General features: G+C 34.6%; 1 protein-coding gene across 7 annotated transcripts in view; it reads left to right on the top strand.

The window, feature by feature from the left end:
• CDH18 (cadherin 18) overlaps positions 1 to 18,152 on the top strand; it is a 1,008,661-nt gene that overhangs the window by 924,666 nt on the left and 65,843 nt on the right. For all 7 annotated transcript variants that reach the window (XR_009257849.1, XM_058716179.1, XM_058716186.1 and 4 more), the window contains one exon: positions 5,885 to 6,138. Coding sequence is in view for 6 of the 7 variants with exons in the window: in XM_058716179.1 (XP_058572162.1) it covers positions 5,885 to 6,138 (254 nt within the window). In the remaining variant the exon portion in view is untranslated. The remainder of the gene's footprint in view (positions 1 to 5,884; positions 6,139 to 18,152) is intronic.

Here is an 18,152-nt window from a genome sequence, read left to right as displayed (position 1 = left end):
AAATGAATATTGGAGTCAACTCATTGACAGTGAACTGCATGAGGATATTGAGCAGTAATTAAAGAGAAGTAAGAAAAACCCCAGTGGCTGAGGACATTAAAATTACACGAGGATAAGGTCTTCTGGCATGGGCAGAAGAGATAGAGGAATTTGTGTGAAAAGCATTTAAGTTTCTTAGCTCTGTGTCTGTGAATTAAGGAAATTATAAAGTTCTGGTAGCCGGAATTAATGAAATTATAATTAATGAAGTTATTCATTTTCATGTTATAAACCAATGCTCGAAAAGATGCATGAATGTATCTTCTAATTGTGGGGATATTATAGTCCACCAAAAATCGATTCATCTTCAGTCACCGAATTGGACTATTCTATTTCACTATGTGCTAAAGATTTCAGATCGTCTAGCATAGCACTTAAGGGCACAACGTATGGAGTCCCACTGCCTGAAATCAAACCCCAAGTATACCACTCATGGGTTGTTGACCTGGCAAGTTTAACTTTTCTGTGCCTTGATTTTTCTCATTTGTAAGTGGGAAACAGTTATAACTCATGGAAGTGTTGTGATGGTTAAGTGAGTTAATACATGTTCGTTGTTTAGGTCACACATAGGAGTAAGCTATTCATATTTTAGAAAGAATACAAAAGTTTTCATCTTTCAAACGTAAACTGTGTAATAGCACTTTTCTGTACTCTAAATACAGCTATGTTTGAGACTGAGCAAGAGCTATTAATCACCCACCATGTCCTAGGAGTTATGCCAGATACCTGAAATATGAAGATGAATTAGATAATATTCTTTCTCTTAGAGAAAACGGAGTAGATGTGAAACATTATAATAATACAAGATGTCAAATGCTAATGGTGTAGGTTTACTTAAATTGTTATGAGCTCACAGATAAGAGAGCCAATTTTTCAAAGCTGAAGGAGGGTCAGGGAAAACTTTGCATGGGAAATTACTTTTAGGCATGCATAGAGCAGTATGTAGCAGAGACTAAGAGAAATAAACGTGAGTTAGTGGCTTTATATTTAACTACATTGTCCTTTGAGCATGGAGATCACAGGCAAACAATTTTGAACTTAAAAAAAAAGGGGATATTATATGGGGGAATCCATCCTCTAACCAATATAATTGTGGTGTGAGTTATCTGAAATCTATCTTTCCTAGAAAAACGAAGACAAACACAAAAACAACAACAACAACAAAAAAAACCACCTTTATGGCCCACAGCTGCAAAGCTGAAATTTCTGAACACCAAACCTGGAGTCTCATCCTACACTGAATTAGAGTGAATGTAAATTGATTAATTTAATTTAATTTTGCATTTCTGAGTACCTACGGAATCCTTCTCAGTACCATTGTAGTAAAACAGAGCACATTACAAGTAGAATTACCCCAGGAATGTTTGGGTGGTTAGAAGTTAGACAGATATCTTGCATCGGATCATCTAAAATTATCTTTTGTGTATGTTATCCATTGCTGATATCTGCAATTTCATGTGATTAAAGCACATTTAATTTTTCTTTTAAGTTGAGAATTGTCAATACCTACCCATGTTGTATTTGTGGTAATTACAGTACTGACACATACTCTATCAAAAATAATTTTAATTTACGAAATTTGGCAACACAAATCCTTGCATTTGTTAAGTATGAGCTGATATGATAGACTGTGTTTATGATTCAGAGAGCTTGAACCAGTCGAACATGTCCAGAGCATTAAACCCAAGGTAAATTCCATAAAAATGAAAAAAAGCATTTGATCGTGTTCCTAGAATATTTCTTCCTGAACATAAGTGCTAGATTAGTAATCTCCAGTAGAATGCTTTTGTATAATTTATGCATACCTACTTCTCATATTAAACAATAAATTGATAATCCAGACTTACAGATTACTAAAAATAGAAAGTTGAAATAAGTTTGCAATTTTGTTAAATTAAATACACTATATTTGAATTATAAACCTCCATCCCCCACACCAAATATCTTGCTGAGGCAAAATTTATGGAGTAGATAATCGGTGAGCAAATTATCAAAGATTTATTTTTCAAAGAGTCTTCAGATAGTTCTAGATGGAAGATTTCTTTCCTCATTTTTTTTCTTTAGCTTGAGTGTTTTAATTACTATTCAGTATGAACGTTTTCAGAATACAGCCAGAAAGACCTCTAAAAGCATGGACAGTTGACATTTTAATATAGAACTGGAAAAAATATCCTTTTCTTATTCTCATGAACAGTCTCTGGCTATATAATACCCCTTATCAAGTTCATGCAATGCCTCATGTTTATGGAGTTATTCTGTATCTGTTTTTATTTTGGTTTAAGGCAGGAAAAATGGATGTTTTGTGTTTTAAAAACTTCAGCCTGACATTTCATGTTTTTGCTTTCTGTGGTAACTCAATAGCCTGGGCAAATTTTCTTTCTTTTGACCATTTTTCCCTCCAGTATCTTCTTATCAAAATCAGGCTTTAGATAGTAGATTTCACCATTCCTGTTATACTGTTTTTGATATACTATTTTTAAGTAAAAAAAAAAAAAATCTAGTAACTATGGAAAGTACAACCCACTGGCAGAGTTTTAAATAGTTTCCCAGGAACAAATGATTAGGGGGCAATTACGGGAAGATCTGTTTAAAATGTGTGGATGATGAGTATTTGGAGTAGGAAAAAGAATATTTATAATCCTAATCTAATGCGTATGTACTGTTGTCATGTTAATGCAAAACAAAGAATTAACATACTTTATACATAATACTAAATCTCCAATTTAGCAGATTTTCTATATAAATGAGGTTGTTAAAATGTTTCCATTTATATTAATTTATTTGCTTCTAAAACCCTATCTCAATCTTAAATAATATTCTCATTCCTTAGTGACTCTAGATGGATCCCTATCCACCCATCAGCCAGTTGTGGCAAACAACTCCTACAAAACGATTATCACTGCCTTGAGGTAGTTAAATATATGTTAGAGAATCATAAGCATGAAACCATGTGTCCACATAAACAGCCTGTAGCTTAGCAGTAGATAGGCTAGTGTTAAGATAAATGACATCTAAGTTGCCAAAGGACCTGCTAAAAACAAACCAAGAGATGCCTGCATATTAAATGCACAGCTTGATAGTAATATTTGATAGGGTAGAGGTGGCCAGAATTACCTCTACAAATTTCATTGAGAGTCAGAAAGATGCGTAAGTCTACAACATGATAAATGGAGATGACTCTTACAATCCTCTGTTATAGTGGAAAAGAGATATTAAGCATCCCCAATAAACAAATCCTAGGGGCTTTGTTTTAGTTTTAGTTTTAGTTTTAATTTTAGTTTTAATGTCTCAAACACTGAAGTTCAAAGACAGGAGCCTTAATCATTGAAGTTTACCACATGCAGCAGGTTGACTATAACATATTCATCGATTTAAACATATTTAAAACCTGCCAAGGATGTTGCTTTCCATGAGCAAATACCTGGATTCTGACATCCCATGCTCCTCTGTGCCCAGCAGTTATCATATCCATCTACCCAATCCATGATAGGTGGTAGGTGTGAGCTCTTTCTAGGATAGATCATTTAGATTCAAATGAGATGTACTGAATTAGTGAAAGACAAATTCTCATTCACTAATGTTAAGGAGATGTTAAGGAGAAAGGGATCAAGGAAGGAAAAGGGGCAATTTATTTGTAATTTAAATTCCCTCAGATAGAAATGACTCACAATTGGTGGAGTCATAAACTGCAGAACCAATGAACACTTCTTTAAAAAATATATATCTTGGGGTGCCTGGGTGGCTCAGTTGGTTAAGTGCCCGACTTGGGCTCACGTCCTGATCTCACGGTTCATGGGTTCAAGCCCCGTGTTGGGCTCCCTGCTGACTGCTCAGAGCCTGGATCCTTCTTCCAATTCTGTGTCTACCTCTCTCTCTCTCTTAAAAATAAATAAAAGATTTAAAAAAATAAAAAATATACAGAAATCTAAAATATATAGTATTTTATCATATATATATATATGTACACATACACACACACACACATATATATATATGTATATATGATATATGGCCTACTTTTAAGCATTTGAGTCTTTAATAATTTTTTACATTTTCACTTTGTCTTATAAAAACTTGTAAACTATTGCAGTGACCCAGTCTTATCCGTGTCCCTGAGATGTATGATAGGTTCTAGGTTCTTAATATCTCATTTGGAAATTAAATGATTGTTTTTTCCTTCTATACAATCTTCAGTCTCTAGGAAGGCCAATTTTCCAAGGCAATTCAGAAGAGATAAGGGAAATAATCATCAGTAGGACTGATCATTGTGTTTATAAAATCCCTTTAAGGACATTTTTTCTAATCAGCTTCTCCTTGGCTCTTAGGGTAAAAGAGACTATCTGAGTTGCCCCACAGGAAATAATCCTTCTTATATACTGCCAAGAAAGAAGGCTGCACGGCTGAAGCGTCCTAGTAGAAAATCAGTGCAGAAATAGGGATGAAATTTTTTTCAGTTTCTTCCCATAGGTATTAATCAGGCAGACCAGCATCAGTGGATACTTCACCAGGCTTTAAAACGGCTGACCTCTGGATCCTTTGCACTAACATCACTCTGAAAACTTTTGACACTGTTAACCTAAATCTGAGCTCATTTTAGGTCATAGAGTCTATTACATGCATCAAGTCTAAAATTTTGCATTCAGTTATGTGGAAAAGTACTTCCTCTTAGAAACGATACCTAGCTGCTTATAGGTACTCTCATATCTGATTTTGTATCATTATCATGTTCATAAAACTAGTATGTCTATGGAATTAAATATACAGTGATATAAATGTCTATTTACCATTTTATATCCTGTAAAGACCATATATTCCTTGGAGAAAATTCATTATTATAAGTAAATTCATGACTCTTGACCTATATTATCAATAGAATAAATATATATATTGGCCAGATGATTTTAAAATAGAAGACAAAAAACCCTAAAAAAAACTATGAGAAAGTATTGATATGGACTCAAAGCTAAAAAAGCAAATGGTATAAACAAATAGAAAAAGATTATAATTTTGGACATCTGGATGACTCAGCTAAGTGTCAGACTCACAGTTTTGTGAGTTCAAGCTGCACATTGTGTTATGCACACCGACCTCCCAGAGACTGCTTGGGATTCCCTCCCTCTCTCTCTGCTCCTCCCCTGCTCATTCTCTCTCTCAAAATGAATAAATAAACTCAAGAAAAAAGATTATAATTTTAAAAAGTAGATCAAACATCAACATATATTAAAGAAAATGAACACAAAACAAATACATGAAGTGGTTTAGCATCAAAATAGAAAATAAATATAATTAATACAATAAAAATAAGATTCAAAAGTCTGTATAAAATATTTTACGAAGATTCTAAGGAAATATTGTTAAATGGGAAACTTAAAATTTATCAGATTATAAAATAAAATACCAAGTGTAAAGCCAGCAAGGTGAAAGTAAGATGATGATAGATAAAAATCAATAATACACCATAATTTATTTAAATGCAAAACAAAACCCTATTTTTTAAAGTCAAAAAGTTAGCAACAAATATTTTTTAAGATTGCTAATGCAGACTCAAGAGAAGGTAGAAGTTACTGGAGACTAAGGATTGTTTGCCTTTGGGAAATATTTTTTTGTTCCTAGTTATTATCATATTTATACCTGTGAAAAATTAAAGTTGATTCAGACTTGAGCTTTCATGATTTTTGTTTTAGATATTATTGTGAAGATGAACTTCATAGTCTGTTGACGAATGGAAATAGATTGACTTAAATCTATCCATGTTTGTTTTAAAGAATGGGAAAAAAGGGCTTGTTTGAAATGTCATGGCACTCATAATAGTGGAAAACTTATTTATATATATTTTTCCCAACAGCCACTGAACTATGAGAAAAAGAAGTCATATACTCTCACCATAGAAGGAGCAAATACACACCTTGATTTTCGCTTTTCTCACTTGGGTCCTTTTAAAGATGCTACCATGCTGAAGATCATCGTTGGGGATGTAGATGAACCACCACTGTTTTCCATGCCTTCTTATGTCATGGAAGTCTATGAAAACGCCAAGATCGGGACTGTTGTTGGCACGGTTTTGGCACAAGATCCTGACAGCGCTAATAGCTTAGTAAGGTATGGTATGCTTTAATCTTTAGACATGTAAAGATCTTTATTGCCTCTTGCAGTAATTTTAAATGAATAAAAGAAAATGTGAAATATTTAATTTGCATGCTAGTTTTGATTAGTATAATTAAATTATAATATTAATTGATTTTTTGAGTAGTGTAGCAGGTGGGTTTCTGTCAGATTTAGCTAACCGCCTTGAATACAGGTAACCATTGCACAACATGGCCTTGAAGCGCGGAGGTCCACTTATACGTGGATTTATTATTATTATTTTTTGATAATAGTACTACAAATGTATTTTCCCTTCCTTATGATTTTCTTTATTTTGTAGTTTATTTATTTATTTTGAGGGGGGAGGGGCAGAGCAAGGGAGAGACAGAATCCTAAGCATGTGACAGCACAGAGCCCAACATGGGGCTTGAACTCATGAACTACGAGATCATAACCTGAGCCAAGATCAAGAGTCAGTTGCTTAACGAACTGAACCACTCAGGTGCCCCATTCCTTACCATTTTCTTAATAATAAATTCTTTTCCCTAGTTACTTTATTGTAAGAATACAGTATCTAGTACATATAACATGAAATATATGTTAATTGACTATGTTATTGGTAAGGTTTTCAGTCAACAGTAGGCTTAGTATTTAAGTTTTTGGGTAGCCAAAAGTTATATGTGGATTCTCAATTGTGTATGAATGGAAGAGGTCAACACCTCTAAATCCTGCATTTGTCAAGGGTCAGTTGTTTATTGTTCACCACATAGATCACATTTGCCATTTGACTTGATAGATATGAGCACAATTGAATGGAAAAGCTATGTAGAAATCTTGAACTACAAACTAGAGAATCTTGTGTCCTGAGTGATAGGAAATACAGCTACGGTACAAAGCAAGTATTTGGGAATAATACTCATCTCTGACTCCTGTTTCTGTCACAAGAGTTGTGGGCATATAGGAAATGTTCTACCCTTATCTGTAAAACAAAATTAACATCTATATTTTGGGATTATTGTAAGAATTCGTGAAGCAATGAGCATGAAATGCTAAACAGAGTCACTTACACCTAACAGTCACTCAAAAAATGCTTATTTGTCTAAGGCAGCATAGAGTGCTACTTAGAGAAGTACTTACTTCTTTTTTTTTTTTAGTGTTTATTTTTGAGAGAGATAGAGAGCACACGCGTGCACACACACACACACACACACACACGCACACACACACGAGTGGGGGAGGGGCAGAGACAGAGGGAGACACAGAATCTAAAGCAGTCTCTAGGCTCTGAGCTGTCAGCACAGAGCCTGACACAGGGCTGGAACTTACAAACTGTGAGATCGTGACCTGAGCTGAAGTTGGACATTCAACTGACTGAGCCCCCTAGGGGCCCTGAGAAGTACTTAGCTCTTAAAGACAGGAAGACCAGGGTGGGAATTCTGACATCTTAGTAGCTGTGTGATCTTCTACTCATTCAACCTTGCTGAATCTCAAATATATGAGCAAAGAATAATAATGTTGTTTAAATATCTTGATAGAATTAAGTTAAATTATTATAAAATCCTTAGCACAGTCAGGAAGTGCTCACTAAATATTTTTTTATTGTAAGATGTCATGCAGTAGTGATCATTAAAGCTTTCCTTGCATGATGAAAAAGATGTTTTCTTTTTCTTAAAAAAAAAATTAATGTTTTTATTTTTGAGAGAAAGAGAGAGACAGAACATGAGTGGGGGAGGGGCAGAGAGAGAGGGAGACACAGAATCTGAAACAGGCTCCAGGTTCTGAGCTATCAGTACAGAGCCCTACACGGAGCTCTAACTCATGAACCGCGAGATCATGACCTGAGCCGAAGTTGGACACTTAACCAACTGAGCCACCCAGGTGCCCCTCTTTTCTTTTATTTTCTTTCTTTTTCTTCCTTTCTTTCTTTCTTTCTTTCTTTCTTTCTTTCTTTCTTTCTTTCTTTCTTTCTTTCTTTCTTTCTTTCTTTCTTTCTTTCTTTCTTTCTTTCTTCTCTCTCTCTCTCTCTCTCTCTCTCTCTCTTTCTTTCTTTCTTTTTATCTCAATTTTGATAAAATCAAGAGGTTAGACGCATGGACAAGACTCTTTAGTTACCTTGTATTTATACCTTGGATAATCCTAAAAACCTAGAAAGTTTGAAATCTTTAACAAATCAGTCTACTTTCTCCCATCAAGTCTTTATTCTTAGTCTCTTTATTTATTATCTTTTTGAACAGAAGCTATTATAGTACATGTTCTCCTTGATATCTATGTAATGTTTATAAAGGATTTCAATTTCCTTTTTCATAAGCATTATTATTTCAGTTTTCAAAGAAATGTTCACAGCACCCATGCATGGACAGAAACAATTCTCTGTGCCCTAATGTGTGTATTCAACACTCCTGTTCCATCTGTGAGTACAGAAACAACACCTTGTCAATGGACAACCCCTCTGTCACACTGACATCAAGAGTTGGGCATTGCTTGCATTTGCAGGATAGGCAAAGTATATAAAATAATATGCATAAATAATAATAATAATTGATAACTGATTAAGGGATGAAAATATAATTCTATATGTTTAGTTGTCAAATGAGAGGAAAGACCACTATGCTTCATTATTCCATAAAATCCCATATTCCAAAAACAGTTTTGACACTTAAATAAAGAGTAAAATTATTCTTACTACATTAAAAACTTAGAGCATTGGAAAAGATATTTTTAAATGTGTCCATCCTTTACCAAAAGAAGACAACACAGTATGAGAATAAAAATATTTGATGTTCTTAGTTTGATGTGAAAATATTTGGTAAACAATTGGTAAGAGTTTTTTTTGAAAATTAGATATTAATGATATATTCAGTAATTTATATTTACAAAATAATCAAAATTTCAAAACAATATGAGTAAAATATATGTTCAAAAAGGTATACAGAAGGGAGGAAAAAATTGAGGTTGAGAGACAAACTTCTCTCAGTGTTGTTCTTTATGTACCAACGTTCACACAAAAAACCCACCCATTCCATGTAGAACAGTGGTTCTCATCTAAGGACAACACACACACACACACACACACCAGGAGATATGTGGCAATATCTCAAGACAGGCTTGGTTGTCACAGCTGGGGGAGGAATACTATCATGTCAGTAGAGGTCAGGGCTGGTGTTGGAACATCCTAAAATTCACAAGAGAGTCTCCACCAGAGAGGAGTTGCTGTTCCAAACTATCAGTAATTCTGAAGATGACACAGAATAAGCCAAACTGGGTTGTGCATTGGTAAAACTGGAGGACTAATTGAGTCACCTGGGTGGCGCAGTCAGTTAAGCATCTGACTTTGGCTCAGGTCATGATTTTGCAGTTCATGGGTTTGAGCCCCACATTGGGCTCAGCGCTTGACAGCTTGGAGCCTGCAGCCTGCTTCAGATTCTGTGTCTCCCTCTCTCTCTGCCCCTACCCTGCTCACATTCTATCTCTCTCGTTCTTTCTCTCTCTCTCAAAAAAAAAAAAAAAATATATATATATATATATATTTATATATATATATATTTTTTTTTCATTTTAAATGGAGGACTAAAGGGGTGTCTGGGTGGCTTTGTCGGGTAAGTGTCTGGCTTCGGCTCAGGTCATGATCTCGCAGTTCGAGAGTTCAAGCCCTGCGTGGGGCTCTGAGCTGACAGTTCACAACCTGGAGCTGCTTTGGATTCTGTGTCTCCTTCTCTCTGCCGCTCTCTGGCTCATGCCCTGTCTCTGTCTCTGTCTCTGTCTCTCTCTCCAAAATGAATAAATGTTAAAAATAAAAATAAAAATAAATAAAAATGAAGGACCAATTATACTCCTGGAAAGCAATTCTGAAAAGATATATTTGAGGACTGCAAACCAGTATGTATGTTTTACATACATGCATAGCCATGTGGATGTTTCAGCATATACATTTTATTAAATAAAATAAATTATTTATATATACTTAATTGCACCATAATATTATTGATTGCCTCAGTAATTGCACTATGTTATTAGAAGCTTTTAATTGAACACTTGCTATGTTAGATACATTCTCCCAGTTTCTGGGATGCAAAGATGATTGGTATACTGTCTCCAAATGCTAATATTGAGATGTAGGAAGCCATTAACATATACATTATTCTTTTCACTTTGTTTCGGTTAGAAAACTAAAATGAATCCTTACAAAGCTGCCTTAAAATAATTAGACACCATAGCTGCTGTTTGGGGGCATAATTTACATAATATTTATTCCTTATTTTAATAAAAATGTGTCATTCACATGGGCCTCTAGGTGTAAATAGTGAATAAAAGGCAGAAAACATTAACACAAAAGCAAGCTATACTTCCACCTTTCTCAGGGACCAAATGTTTGTACTAATTAAGGAAAGTACTTTGAAAAGATGTATCTTGCAATGAGCCCTGAAATGCAATTAACTCCCAGTTTGTAGAATTGATAATGAAAGGGAGTGTCTTACAGGCATTGGTGAAAAGCTTCCTGACTTCAGTCTTTGTGTTTCCATTTTCTAAACTATTAGTAACATTCTCCAGATTTCTAAGAACATACCATGTTTAGCTTTTGTCTCTTTTAACTCAAAACAAGAATGTGCAATTTGCAGCAATATAACCATCACTTTTAAAAAAATAGAATCAGGACCAGGCTATTTACTAGCAATGTAGAAACCCTTGATTTAAACAGACTGTACTCATTTCCCAGTGTATTACAAATGGAATTTACGAATTTCCTGAATAGCTACTGAGAGATGAACAATCCTATGTTGGACATGATAAGTGAGAGAGCTTTCTAGAAATGTGACCTTATATCATGTGACCTTTTAATGGCACATTAAAAATAGTGACTGTTCTTTGCTTGCTATCTGTGGGCCAGGGGCTTTAAATAGCATGCTAAATGCTCTTGAAAGAAACCTAAAGTGTCTATGTTATTCATCCCATTCTACAGACGAAGAATTGAGGGCTCAGAAAGTTGAGTCATTTGGTCAAGTTCACATAGTGATAAAGTGGCCGACTCCAAATTTAGATCCAGTTTTACTTTACGCCCAAAACCCTGTTTTTTTAAAAGTAGTAGTATGTGGCCTCCCATATATCTCAGCTTACCACTAATAACAGCAACAACAAAAACTGCATTTACAGAAGTCACATATCATAAAGTAGGAAGCAGATGATTACACGTTTAGAAAGCCCATTGATTGAATTCCAGTACTAGCCATCTTGTATTTGTGTGGATGTATTTCACACGCTAGGAAAAGAAATACTGAAGACAGTCGAGTCTCATTTTAACTCTTAGCATCTCAGAAGCAAAACTGTTCTTAATTTTAGAGTTTCCTCATATTGTAAAGTCTAAGACATACGCTACTTGATCTAGTGCAACAGTAAGATAATTACAGAAGTCCTCAATATTTCTCATAGAATGAAGAGCTTTTGTATAAATTTATATGAATAAGTATAGTCCCCCCAACTTTCCTTCTTTTCCACTGTGATTCATAATCTGATTTTATCTATATATTACCTTATTGTTAAAATTTTTAATGTTTTCTGTGTATAATAACCGTAAAGCAACCAGAAGGAAATATTAATTGTGCATAATTGTGTCAAATGCTCAGCATGACACTTTTTAGGAACAATAGCCTATTTATATGCTAATATAAGAAACAAAAGAAAATTTTGATCAGACTTGGAAATATTGCCAAATTTTTTAAAAATTTGCTAAAATAGCTGAAGTGTTTGATCAGTCACTTTTGAGTTTAGTTCTAGCTTTAGTGAACAAATGCTTCCTGTATATTTACTGCATCCTTATAATGGTGCCTTTGTTTTTCCTATGCATTTCTAAATTTTCACATAGTTTGTGATGAGATAGGAGTTAGGAATACTTCATTAATTTGGAATGCCATAACAGCAAAAAATAAGAGATATTTCAAAATAATGACAAAGTCATGTCGCAAAGTTGAAAAGTAGAGTCAAAAAAATATTGAAGGAGGCTTGCATGTAGGATTCATATTCATGGAAGGAAGATGAAAAATAAGCAGAAAATGTGTTTCAAATGTATTCATGTGAAAAATATCATCTGATATACAATGGGTTTTTATTATACAGGCAAAATTTATTTATAAAACTTTAGCTTATTATAAGTCAAGAATACCTTACCTGGATCATAAATAGCAAGCCCTCATCCACCCTCATCAAAACTATTATAGTCTTCTAATACAAAGACAACTCATTAGGGACTTTTCATGCAAACAGGGCAGAGATAGAGAAAGCAAGCTCCCACTTAAAATCAGAAGTCTTTGTCCATGACTTGTGTTTTATAATTGTATCACGTTATATATAGTTAGCACATTTACACTAATAACTTGACCATTAAATGTCATGTGAATATGACATTTGAGAATGTAACGGGACCTAAAGATGACTGACGGGACCCTATTCTTATATAGATGCAAATATCTGTAGACTAAGAAGGTTGAATGACTCACAGAGCTCACTAATCACAGAGACTGGATAAGAATGTGGTCACTTTGACCATGCTTCAATAAAGATACAGAAGACTCCTGCAGATTTTTCCAGTCAGGGGCCAAATTTATCTAACAGCTTTGTTTGTGGTGGCAACCACTCCAAATCACAGTCGTGACCCCAGAAGAAGAACTTATTTTCTGGGTGGGCCTGTGTAACTCATTTAGCCCTGGAATGAAAACTTAAACCCTGGCTTAGTGACACTGTGCTAGTCTACTGACTGGAAACAAAACAGCCAAATAGAAATTTTTCAAAGAAATAATAAGTGCTTATCATGGATCCATAGCATTCTAGAACTCAGGATTATTGGAATTTCTGATATCTCAGTTACATAGAGGCATGAATAAAAGAGGGGAAGCATCATATTTGTGCAGAGATTTTAATTCTTTAGATAGTTTTGTTTCATTGGATCAAAGTTTTGGTTAAGGAAGTTAAAAAGCTTTCTAAAGTATATGTGTGCTATATGTGCTCCCCATTTTATTGATCACAATACACACTATGAAGTTGCAAATGGTACTTGTGTTTATTTTTTTTTTTGAGAAAGATTATTTTCTGGATGTGTAGATTGTGGACTAAATTGTATCTCCAGAGTAAGCTACGGGAACCTTAAATCTTTTAATGAATCTAAGCTATCCTGCAGATGTGTGACTTTTGGTTAAATTAAAGATGAAGCCACATCACTATAATATCCCACAGGGTGTATATTGATTAAACTTTATCCCATCTATTGATCATAGTCAGTAAAACTTACAAAAGCTGCTGTTGGGGAGGCAAAAATCTTAAATAAATTTGCTTTACCACTCACATTCTGTATCTAGAAGTATCTAAAATATGGCAACAGGAAGAGGTCTCCTAAACTTCAAGCCAACTGATGTTTCTCTAAGTAAATCACCGTAAAAATAGATTTCCATTACATAAGTTTTAAATTAATTTCTTATAGTGAAATGGACAGACTATAATGAAAGTAATAGGTGCCTCTGAGGACCGAAATTTTATTATTGAAATGAAAAATAACTTTCCAGTGCACTTTAACATGACTAATAATTATCTTGAGTCTATGCCTACATAATCAAAGGGAAATTGAGTGTCAGATGATGAACTGGGTAATTTGTTTAAAGTTGCTTCTGTTAAGAAAAATACTTGAATAAAAGGAATCATTACTGAGATTCACTGTTTGCTGTGGCTGTAACTTGTCTGCAGATTTGTTGGTCCGTAAATTCTAATTTGAATAATGAACTTTTGTCATATTTCATGAAATGCATTTTCTCTTTACTTATTTCATTAATACATATTTACTAGAAATATGAAATGATGCATATGTTGTATGACAGGAAAGAAGGTAGTTGTAGGGATAAAAATTATAACCCAGGGTTGTACATGATGATGGCAACTTTGCAAGAAAATCTCCTGTGCCTAATGTGCATTATGCCTATGCATATGCCTGTCTCCTATGCCTATGCCATTTACGTGCCAGGGGGAAATTAGTTAAAGTTTGACTAGGGAACTGGTCCAGTTAGAGGGTTCTTAAGGACTACTGGCGAAATCTGAGCTGGCATAAGCTTAAATTGTATTTACTCTAGTCTATAGCCAGGAGATTACTAGTTCTTCACAGACAGCACCTTATTGATCATCGATCATAAAATTTCACAAGTAGCATTGAATATAGATGTTATCTTGGTGATAATTTCACTCAGGATGCAGTGAGCATTTAGTGGTGGTAGGGATACAATGGTGTGTCATAATCATCGTATTAGAGTAAAACTTGTATCTGTCTCAACATTTCCTCCCTCCTACTACCCCTTTGACCACATATGTCTGTATATTTGTCCAAGGAATTAACTAGACATACTATGGAGTGTCACAATATTACAGCTTGAGATAATATCCAGAACTATGAGTTCATTGAAATACCGTGGAAGTATAAGTGGATCTGTCCTTTTATCAGTATTTAGATATCTCTCGATCACAGAGGAAAATAAATTAAGCCCTCATTGTTATAAAAAAAAAAGTTGTTTGTTTCCTGAATGATTCTAACAAATTTCAAATGTATATATAAAGGATATTATCTCTATATGAAAACATACTGCTCTAGATAAGTAAAATATGATGACTTATTAGACTGATTATTTCTACCAAATGCATATAAAAGAAGTAAAGACTCCTATGGAATGCCTTAATTAATTTCACATTAGGTATTAACAGGGTCTTCTTAATACTGTTGAATAATCGGTTAGTTTGGTTAGTTTATTCATTCACTTATGAGGCAAAGTCATACACCTATGCTACTATGGGTGAAAGAAAAAAGAGCTTTACTCTCATATAGTTTCCAAATAAAATGACTCATGTGCACTGAGTAAGGAATTATGAATAATTTAATTTTCTGATAGATCTTTTAGAAACAAACAGTAGTTATTGCTATTTATGCGGAGGAACTTCTTCATTCAATAATAATCCTTATTCAGATCCTGTTGTGCTTGCAGCACTTTGCCAGAGAAAACAAAACAGAAAAGAACAAACAAAAAAAAAAGCACTTCCTATTTGTGAACCTTCTCAAGGTTTCCAAGAGAAAAAACCTTCCTACAAGGCATTAAAACAAATGAAATTTCTCTATTGAGGCCTATCATTTGACACTTAAACATAAAATCGTTTCAAATATTATCCTGTATGATCCTCGCAATAAAATTTTGACATAGGTCATATCTGCATTTTGCTTACAAAGAAAGCTCAGACAGGTGATACATTAAGTTATAGAGCTAAAAAGTGGTTTAGCTTGATGAACGTCATTCACTTGGTTTCCAGACTTGTGTTAATTTCCTTACTGTGTGACACCATTTTCACACATGCTAGATCTATTTTCGAAACAATTTCCAAACAGTTCATCTTTGCGTGCTGAATAAATCAACGCCAGGACCTACAGCCTGTACACAGAGCAGAAGAATATAGATGTTTTCAAGGGGTCTAAAGAGGTTATTGCCTCTAAGGTATATGAAAATTGGGAAATTTGTTCTTGGGAAAAGCCCCTACAGCATTCTTCTTTTTTATCTGTGCATCTTCAAGAGCCTATCTATGCATTTAGCCTTTAAAAATGCACTGCGAGTTGAAGTGTCCCTAGCAAACGCCTCTAGTCACCTCTGCTACAAAGAGAGCAGTTCCATTTTCTCACCGGCTTAGTTGAAGATATGATTGAATCATATAAATATGCTATAAATACAAATACATTTTATTTTAAAGTAAGCTCTTATTACTCAAGTGTAACACTATGTGTAAGGGCAATAATATTGATTGGAGCACTAATCTATGGGTGAAGGAAAGAACTTCTTTCTTTATAGTATCTACAAGCGACAGTAGGAAGCTTCTCTTTCTCTTTTTCTCTTGCTAGGCCAGTAGCCAATACCAGAAGAATAGTGGTCTGAAAAGTGCCACCCAGTTTTGCAACCAGATCTAAGATATCTCACTGTGTCTCTCTCTCTCTTAGTTTTAAATTGTGTACCTTCTCGATGATCCATAATGTACGTCTCCCTAATGCTTACCCTTCAAGACTGATCAAAACCATGTCTAAAGTCTCGTATTGCTTAGAATTTTACTATTCTGATTTTAAACTCTGAGCATCAATCATGTTTGTTTGCAAATAATTTCTTTTCCTTTTCTTGTCTGTTTGCTTAACTAAATCACGTCTAAGTAATTCCCAGTTCTTATTTCCTCTCTTTGAATCTCCCTCATTCCTTCCTTGTACTCCTTCAAAGAAATATTTTTGAATGAATAAAGCCTTAAATGTTGCCTACTTCTTTTTTAAAGGGAGCTTGCAAATATTACTTAATGCACTTATATTCTATTTTCATCTCTTGCCCTAACTAGCTCCTTGATGTTGGATAAAATTCTTCATCACTCCATACCTCAGTTTCTTCTTCTATAAAAAAAAGGGCTATTAATAGTACCCATCTCATGCAAACTGTTTTCAGTTTGCAGTGAACTAACACTTAAAGCACAATGTGGTACACCATGAAAGCTCCATGAACGTGACCTTTCTTTACCTCGTTTTAGATCGCTTTTGTAAATAATTCGTAGACGTGTGTTTCCTTCAAGTCTTAAATATATCATCCTGGTATAGTCTTAAGTGAAGAGAGAAAGTAGAATTTGAAGAAAAATATATTTAAACATCTTGCCAAGTTACATATACTCTTGCCTCAGTTTACACTGAGTCTTAGTCTTAATTTAGCTTAGAAACAGAAATCCAATTTTTTTTCCCCAGACTGACGGCTCAGCTCTGAAGTGATCAGATTTTTTTTTTGTTTTTGTAATTGTTTTTTAATGTTTACTTATTATTGAAAGTCAGAGAGAGTCAGAGCGTGGACAGGGGAGGGGCAGAGGGGGAGGGAGACACAGAATCTGAAACAGGCTCCAGGCCCCGAGCTGTCAGCACAGAGCCTGACGCAGGGCTCAAACCCACGAACGGTGAGATCATGACCTGAGCCCAAGTCGGATGCTTAACCGATTGAGCCACCCAGGTGCCCCTGAAGTGATCAGATTTCTAAGATGGAGCATGTTCTCCCATATTTCATAGGGATGTGTTGATAACAATGTAATCTGAGCTTTGCAGAAAACTTCGCAATTGAATATGTTTTAATTTTAGGTCTGACTTTCCAATACAGAAATCACTGTTTTTAGGGTATCTAAACATGGAAAATATCTTCAAGACAGGTTAATGACAACTAACTTTAGATGATGTAATAACCCAGATTTCCAACCGATTACATTTTTAAAAAAGTTATTCCTTTCCCGTGACAAGACTTCTCACTTCTAAGCAATCCAGCCCTCATCCTCAGCATCAGGCCTCTGGACAAAGAATATTATGAGAATTTTTTGTGATGTGAATGCAAGTCAAAATCAGTTTCAGTGTACCATGACCTAATGTTTTGGGAAAGCCCAATGACATCGCCCTTCCCCACTGTTCTGTAGCATCTGGATTTCGTACCGTTTCTCTGAAATCAGTTTTGCTTTTACACCTGTTCTTCATGTTTAAATGCCTTCATTATGTTGAACTTTCTTCAATTAACATGTAGTTATTATTAGAACAGTCAATGCAAAATGGTCTATTTCTTGCTTTGATAACACAGTTTACAAGGGTTATATTCTGGCTTTTTTAGTGTTCTTAGGATGGTCTACAGTTTTGATTTGCATGATCTATTAATCTTCTATAATGTGTGAGCAGGATTATCCACAGGTTGTTACAAGGTTTCACACCTTTGCCTTAAATTCTACATATTCTGTTACGTTACATTACATACATTACATCTATTAAAGGCATGGAGTTGTATTTCAACATTTATACTCTGGTCCAGGAACTATGGTGAATTTTGAAATATTTCCACCATCACAATCATGTATCCTATGTATTTACCAGACTTCTGAGATTCCCCTCATGCTAAAATGGAAGAAGTGTCTCTGTTACTTTCAATGGAAATCCCTGTATTTGTTCTCTGGAACCCAATCCTGCTCACCTTCTC

This window comes from Neofelis nebulosa, chromosome 1 (genome assembly GCF_028018385.1).
Source record: "Neofelis nebulosa isolate mNeoNeb1 chromosome 1, mNeoNeb1.pri, whole genome shotgun sequence".
Lineage (NCBI taxonomy): Eukaryota > Metazoa > Chordata > Mammalia > Carnivora > Felidae > Neofelis > Neofelis nebulosa.
This window is presented reverse-complemented; position numbering and strand designations above follow the sequence as displayed.